A 7,511-nucleotide genomic window follows, 5' to 3' on the forward strand; every position below is an offset into this window, starting at 1 on the left:
GATGCTGTACTGCACCTGACTGGTCCCTCCTATTCCTTCCCTTCTACCCTCCTGCTGTCGTAGACTGAAAATTCTATTGACAGGAATGAGGCTTCCAGACCGTTACCCATAAAAAGAATGGAAAAAATCCTGGAGGTTTAGCATAATGCTAAATGTAATGATGAAAAAACGACTCCCTCTCCAATGAGAGTGGGGAAGCTTTGGCCCTCCTGATGTTACTCCCATCAGCCCTAGTAAAAAAGGTAAAGGTAAAGGACCCCTGGACAGTTAAGTCCAGTCAAAGGTGACCATAGAGTGTGGCGGTCATGTCACTTTCAGGCCAAGGGAGCTGGCGTTTGTTCATAGACAGCTTTCTGACTAAACCACAAGCCAGAGGGCACGAAAACACCATTTACATTCCCGCAGCAGCGGTATTGATCTACCTGGCATGCTTTCGAATTTCTAGGTTGGCAGGAGCTACACCCTCTGCAGGCATGTGTTCCCCAAAAGGGTTTCATCCTGTCCATGTGCCCTGGCAGACCTTGCTAACTGGTGGCAGGGTTTCAGGTAGGAGTCTTTCCTAGGTCTTCCTGGAGATGCCAGCCACATAACATGCCGAAAGGCCTAGATTCAAAGTGGGCAAAGATTCCAGTCCCTGTTGTTCTGAATAAAAGGCTGGTTTAAATGGCAACATTGTAATCTATTTTTATGGAGTCAGACCTCTTGGCTCATCTAGCTCCATATTGTCTGCCCGGGTTGGCAGTAGTTCACCAGAAGAATATCCGCAGCCCTATCTGGGACCTTCCGCATGCAAAGGAGGTGCTGTCTGGCAGTGAACCTTAGGGCTGCAGGAGGGAAGAGGGCAATGAGGCAGCCTGGAGGGCTATCGACGCTACTCCAGTTTTACTCGGAGTAGACCCATTGAAATTAACTGAGGTCCGTTACTTGTCATTTGAGTCACGGGACGGGGCAAGAGGAGGAGCCACCACATGAGCCTGAGGGGAAGGCGGGGCTTGCTTTGCATTTGCAAATACGGCGCGCTGCATGCCGGGAGCCTCCCCTCCTCAATACCCTTGAAGCCCGGCGGGTGAGCGGGCTGGCGCGGGGCATTGTGGGCGTCGGCGCAGGCGCACTCGCGGGGTCATCATGGCGGCCCGTGTCCTCCTGCTCTCCTCCACCTGCCTCCGCCGCCGGTGCTGCAGCGGGAGCCGCGGCTTCTTCTCCGCCTCCTCCTCGCCGCTCGGACGCCTCAGCCTCCCGCTACCGCCCGCCTCTCGCCTCGCTTTCTTGGCCCCCCTCCTGCCGCCGGGACCCGCCAGGCTGACGCCGCAGGTGAAGAGCGCAGGCGGGAGGCCGTCCGGTGCAGCGCAGGGTTCGGCTTTGCAGGCCGCCCGGGATCCCGACGCGGGGGGTGGTCTGGAACCCAGCCCAGCGGATCGCGCAAGATTCGGGGTTTTATCGTTTTCCTACCCCGCCTTTCAACCAACAAATGGCCGAAAATAATGATATTAATTAACACAGCTAAAGCTGGATCAAGAATAGCGACAAAGAACGGGGTCAAAACCTGAAGCAGCACCGACTCCCCGCTGCATGAGGGTGGTGCCTCCCCCTCGTGGCCTTTCTTGGCCTTTTACTGCTGCCATGGGGAGATGATTCTGCTGCTGCTGCTTCCTTGGTGGGGTAGTCCCAGTTTCGTTTATTCTTGCATTTGTTACCACTTTGAGGTTTAAATCTCTTTTCGTTGTTGTTTTTTACAATCAAGCGGTATGTAAATTTTATGAAATAAATAAGTGAATCTATGTATGTGCTACGCCTCCCCTCCAAGGAGCTCAAGGTGGCAAGGATGGTTCTTCCATCTCGTTTTATCCTCACAACAGCCCTGTGAGGAAGGTGAGAGAGAGAGAGAGAGAGAGAGAGAGAGAGAGAGACCAAGACCAAGACCAGCCCAATGTTGCCCAGTAAGCTCTGTGGCTGCGTTGAGGATTTTGAACTTTGAGGTTTCCCTGGTCCTAGTCCAGCACTCTGGGCACTGAACCACACTGGCCCTCGATTGTAGGCTGGGCTTCCTTCACAAGCACAAGGTGCTTTGCCATGAAATGGGAGATTTTATGTGCACACCAAGGTAGCAAATGCCCAGTGGAAAACCCCTTGCACTGCCCTCCCTGCTTTTGGAGTTCCCTGTGGCATCTGATCCCTAGGAATTATATTCTGAGACTCTGCTTTTCAGCCAAAGTTGTTTTTTTGAAGGTGCATTTAGTTTGCCATAAATTTTAGGGCTTGAGAATGATCTATCAGGCTCAGATTTTCAGGAGCTGTGCTTCAAAATCAAACATGCACACTGCAGTGTCTCCATCTATGAATATCTGGGGAGCTTTAATGACCAGTTCTTTTTAGGTGTCACCTGTAAAGAGTTAGTATTTCAGGTGAGGGTGCTGAGGATATTCCCAAATCATTAAAAACATATCTCTGGCTTTTCCTATAGGTCTCTGGAACGTTGCTTCAATTATGTCGTCATTACTCTGAGATGCCTCCTTTGACCCTGGATAACATCAAAGATCGAGTTCTTTACGTCCTGAAACTGTATGATAAGATAGATCCAGAAAAAGTGAGTAACTGTGTTGCAGCTTCTGTTTTGACCCTCTTTTTCTTGAGTCCCAGATTCTTCATGTGTATGATTAACATACATTTTGCACTGGAGCAAACTGCACCTTTGAATGAACCACAAAGGTGTGTTCCCTATCTTCCTAAAACTTTGTGCCAGCCCAAACAGGTCATCTGTTATGGCCATAGCAGATGATAGGAAGAAAGTTGTCTCTCTGGCTTAATGAAACAAGTGAGCATCCAGACACAAAGAGGAAATAGGAAATGAACAATAAGGGGTGGGGGGAATTTCACTTTAAGATTGTCCAGTAATGGGAACAAAGTCAGAACAATGTTCTGGGTGGAGTGGAGAGAAGACCTCTATATGTAATAAAACCCAAATCTCCCTGGAGTCTTTGGCCCCTATTTTCTTACTTTTGACATTATTTTGATGGTTATTGACATTGTCCGTTATACCATAATTTGGGGTTTTCTATTTTGTCTTCCAGCTCTCGGTAACTTCCCACTTCATGAAAGACCTGGGCCTGGATAGCTTGGACCAAGTGGAGATCATCATGGCAATGGAAGATGAATTTGGTAATGTGTTTGATGTATGCAAATACATCTCAAGATGTGCCTGTTAGAATGTCACAAGGTCAGAGTGTGCCTGCTGTGGAGCTCAGTCTTAATTGAGAAAAAACAGAATTTAATACATAACAAAGTAACACTCCTGGGCAGTTGCTCTGAGCATCTGAGTTAGACAGGCCTGGAATGCAGATGTTTTCATCTTCCATAACATTGGCAACAGCCCACCTAGTGTGCCCTTTGATGTCTCTGCCACAGTGTCAGGGAACATCAACTCTGTGGCATTCCTTTGGCAAAGCAGTCTGGACATTCATTCTAGCAGGGATAGCCAACATGCTGCTTTCCAGATGTTGCTGTGCTGTTCACCATCTCTGACTGGGCTGGGGCTGCTGTGAGTTGTAGTTTAACAACATCTGGAGAACACCATGTTGGCTACTCACATCATTATACAAACTGCCCAACTAGGCTTTTAACGTGACAATCCTTTCATTCTCCTTAGATATGCACACATTTCCCTTTTCTCTCTTATTTGACCTTTTAGTATAAATTTACACTCACTTTCTCTCCATATTGGTGTTTCCCACAGTTCTCCATGGCACATCGGTCATTACACCACTTCCTTGCTTAGGCTCAACCATCTTGCACTGCTGTGCATACTGATATGTGATTTGGACTTGTAGGAATTTATACCAGGTCAGATTATATTTGTCTTTCAAGTCCAGTATCATCTACTCTGGCAGCAGCGCTCCAGAGCTTCCGGCAAAGAGAGACATCCCCATCAGCTGTTTCCCTGGTCCTTTTAAGTGCAGATGCCAGTAGCTGAACTAGGGACTACCTTCATCTAGAAAAAAAGGGGGGGCACTGGGTTGTGGTCCATCTCCAGTTGCATTTCTGACAAGACTACTGGAAAAAGATGGAGCTCATGCATTTTAGCATAGCCCAGCTTGCTGAACTCCCTTCACTGATATAAGGGGCCTGGTACGTTACCCAAACTGCTTCTTCTTTGGTGATCACTTGTAGCCATGTAAGATTGTCTTCCATTAATATGGTCTTAACAGTGAGTCTGTAGGTGACTGTGGAGGCCAATTCTGGATCCACACATCCTTTCACAGTGGCGCCATAGGTTTCCGAGTGAGAGTTGATCACGGTGAGGATTTGCCAAACGTGCCTTCCTCTTAGCACGTTTCTGCCTTTTATCCCGAGTTTGTGCTTCTTCAAATTACATGACACCTTTGGTAGAGGCTGTTCTCCAGTTGGAGCACTTACAGGCCAGTGTTTTCCAGTTGTCGCTGTTTATACTACATTCTTAAAGATTTGGGGACCCAAACTATAGTGATGCTCATTGGTAGTTGGATAAATTGCTTCTGTTAAATTCCCTTTCCCTCCCCTTACTCTTTAGTAGCACTTTAAGCAGTTTCCGGGAGAATCTCATAAGCAATAATGTGCTTACGAGCTGTTCTTGTATGTTTACACCCTGACTCCCAGGGGACACAGATCATTCTGTTAACTTTCCTGCACTACATGGCACCCCCTTTGCCCCTCCTTTGAAAAACTACATCATGATCCCTTGTCTTGTTGACTGAGATTCCTTCACCTCTGGACTCAACAGGCCACATCTTTTTCAGGATTTGAAATCCCTGATGTGGAAGCAGAGAAGCTGATGTGTCCGCAAGAGATTGTAGATTACATTGCCGATAAGCAGGACGTGTACGAATAATTGTTTGTGTCGAGCTGAGTAAGTAGAGACACCTGCTGGAAGGAGTGTGCAATGGTCTTGTGGTAGAAAACCTGCATGGAGTGATGCTCTCCTTGTTCAGAGGGCATCTGATGCAAGGGAAGCAGAAGATGGATGTCTTGGGCAGGACTTCATGCTCTTCATGCAAAGGCATCAGCCTCTGCTAGATAGAGAATCTTGGGTAGCAAGGAGCAGCCCCCATTAAAACTTATTTGGGAGAGTGGATTCTTTGATTCATGATTTGCTTGGGAAGGCCTTGGAAGCCTGCTGCCTCTCCTACACTTGCTTGAGGACACCAGCCCTCTATCTGTGTCCGTAATCCACCTTTCCATGTTCATGGAATAAGCAACACGCAGCTGTGGGAAGTTACTCTGGTGCTAAGGGAACATCATCCCCCTGTGACCTTGTCACAGTTGAGGCTACTACAAGCTTTTTTTTTTTTTCATTAAATATTTATTGGCATTTTCAAGAAACACACAACAAACAAAAACAAGAAATACACAAAACAAAACAGAGAAAGAAAAAAAAAACACAAAAATACATAATATTCCAAACTAAACAAAGAAAAATAAAATAAAAAAACCACATAAAATTTCTGATACTTATTATTCTTAACCTTATTTCTCAGACCTCCTCACACCTCCCCTTCTTGTATTCCAATTTAAATTGTCAGTTCAGCAAGTCCTTAACTTATTTCTTTACCTTAACTTAAACATTTGTTCTAACATACTATTGTTTTACTTTACTTCTTTTTTCCATTTCCTCAATTTATTTCTAACAGCCTTATTTTCAATTAATTTAAAAAGAAAAAACCAATTTTACCTTATTAAAATCACACATCAATACTTATACCTCATTAATTATTCTTAAGCCTTTTTCCTAAAGTCGACCAAAATTTCCCTTCCACGATTTACCCAATTTCCTTACCACTAACAAAATATAAAAAGCAAATTATCCTTATGTACCCTTTGGATGAGGCTACTACAAGCTGGCCTAGCGCATTTTACCAAATGCAGAGGAGCACAGCAAAGGTCCCATTATGCCTAGGTAGCCGAGTGCCCCTAGACTAGAGCTTTTCCAGAAAAGGGAGCACTTTATTCTAAAATAAAATGCAAGGCAAATTGAAAGAAGAGTAAGTGAAGGCTGTTCCAGAGTGGAGAGGCAGCAATAACTGGCATTGGAAGTTGAAAGGGTGACCAGGGGTGGAGGTAGAATGAGAGGTTGAGTTTTAGCTCTATAACAACCTCTCTTTCCTTTATGATCAGTCAAAAGCATGTCAAAAGGAAGTGGAACCCCCTAGTTTATAAGGAAGTATTTCACTGTGTGTTACTTCTCAGTGATCTTTTTGAGTTTCTAAGCCATACATGTCTCCCTCTCCCATCCACAGGCAACTCTGTTCTGTCCTGAGGGCTAGGATGATGTCAGCAGGAAGAGGGGACCGTGTCATGGAAGCTCTGTGCTGTATTGAATCACTATTACGCTCAGAGGAATAGTCCTGTTGGCTGCTGTATTTAAAGCTGTGTAATATATGTTGGCCTCCAAAATAAAAAGACTGATACTGACTCCTTTATTCTGATTTTCACTGGTTCCAAGCATGCGTGTATTATGTGTCTCAGGGTTAGGGTTACAGCTACATTTCCTGTTCTCTTCTGGTTAAGAGGTGTGGTCCTTCTCCCTACTTGCATCTGGGGAACTCATAGAATTGAAGAGTTGGAAGGGACTATGAGAGTCATCTAGTCCAACCCCCTGCAATGTCTTTTGCCCAATTGTGGGACTCGAACCCATGACCCTGTGGTGAAGAGTCTCATGCTCTACTGACCATGCTCTACTTTAACCAAGAGGTTAAAGGCACCTCTTGGCTGCTGAGCCAAGAGGTGGGAGGAGCTCTTGATCTCAGGTCAGACAAGGGGAACCTTTTTCAGGCTGAGGGCTGTATTTGAGGGGCCACTTGCCAGAGGCAAAGGTAGGTAGAGCCATGAATGTGAATTCTCCCTTTTGTACAGCAGGCTGATTTCTACACACACCCCTCTCTATCCTCCATCCAGACTTTATGTCCAGAGTTCAAGGACACATTCCAGCCAGGCAGAAAAACTCAAGGAATGTGCTAAGCTGAGCTGGTGAGGGGTGAAATTATGGCTCAGGGAGGGTCCAGAGGCCTCCACACCCATCCCTGGCTTAGATGCTCTGCAAAGGCTCTCTGGAGCCCCATGTGTTCTGTAGCCAGTTCCTGCCGATTCAAGAGCTTTGCCCTGTTGGGACTTGCTCTTCTGTTGTGTTGGAGCAGGGGCGTGGGGGTTTTGTGGCCCACCAGGAAGCCTTCGCTCCTATCTGCCCCAGCCATGATGGCCAATGGCCAGGGATGGTGGGAGTTGTGGGCCAGCAACAGGCAGGACTACACTGCACCCTTCATTGAGCTAGCATGATGGGACATAGTGGTGGCCAACTGCTCAGCTACCAAGGCCTCTTGCTCCTGCACTGCCAAGTGGAGGCAACTTCTTGAATTCCAAGCAAGGGAGAGGGGTTGGGGCAGGGACACTTTCCCACATGCTCCTCTGGACAACCACATAACAGTGATGGGCACACTAATGCCAGAGCAACTAATGCTAATTTCTGTACGATAAGCTAGTTTCCC

General features: G+C 46.5%; 1 protein-coding gene across 1 annotated transcript; it reads left to right on the forward strand.

Moving 5' to 3' along the window:
• The first annotated feature begins 1,087 nt into the window (after positions 1–1,087).
• On the forward strand, positions 1,088–6,441 carry NDUFAB1 (NADH:ubiquinone oxidoreductase subunit AB1). The gene is made up of 5 exons (XM_083587199.1): positions 1,088–1,311; positions 2,462–2,584; positions 3,069–3,156; positions 4,770–4,879; positions 6,267–6,441. Exons 1-4 carry the CDS (start codon positions 1,126–1,128, stop codon positions 4,859–4,861), a joined length of 489 nt encoding a protein of 162 aa, XP_083443325.1. The 5' UTR covers positions 1,088–1,125; the 3' UTR covers positions 4,862–4,879; positions 6,267–6,441.
• The last annotated feature ends 1,070 nt before the right edge of the window (positions 6,442–7,511 follow it).

The sequence above is a fragment of the Podarcis filfolensis genome (genome assembly GCF_964270895.1).
Source record: "Podarcis filfolensis genome assembly, chromosome: 14".
Lineage (NCBI taxonomy): Eukaryota > Metazoa > Chordata > Lepidosauria > Squamata > Lacertidae > Podarcis > Podarcis filfolensis.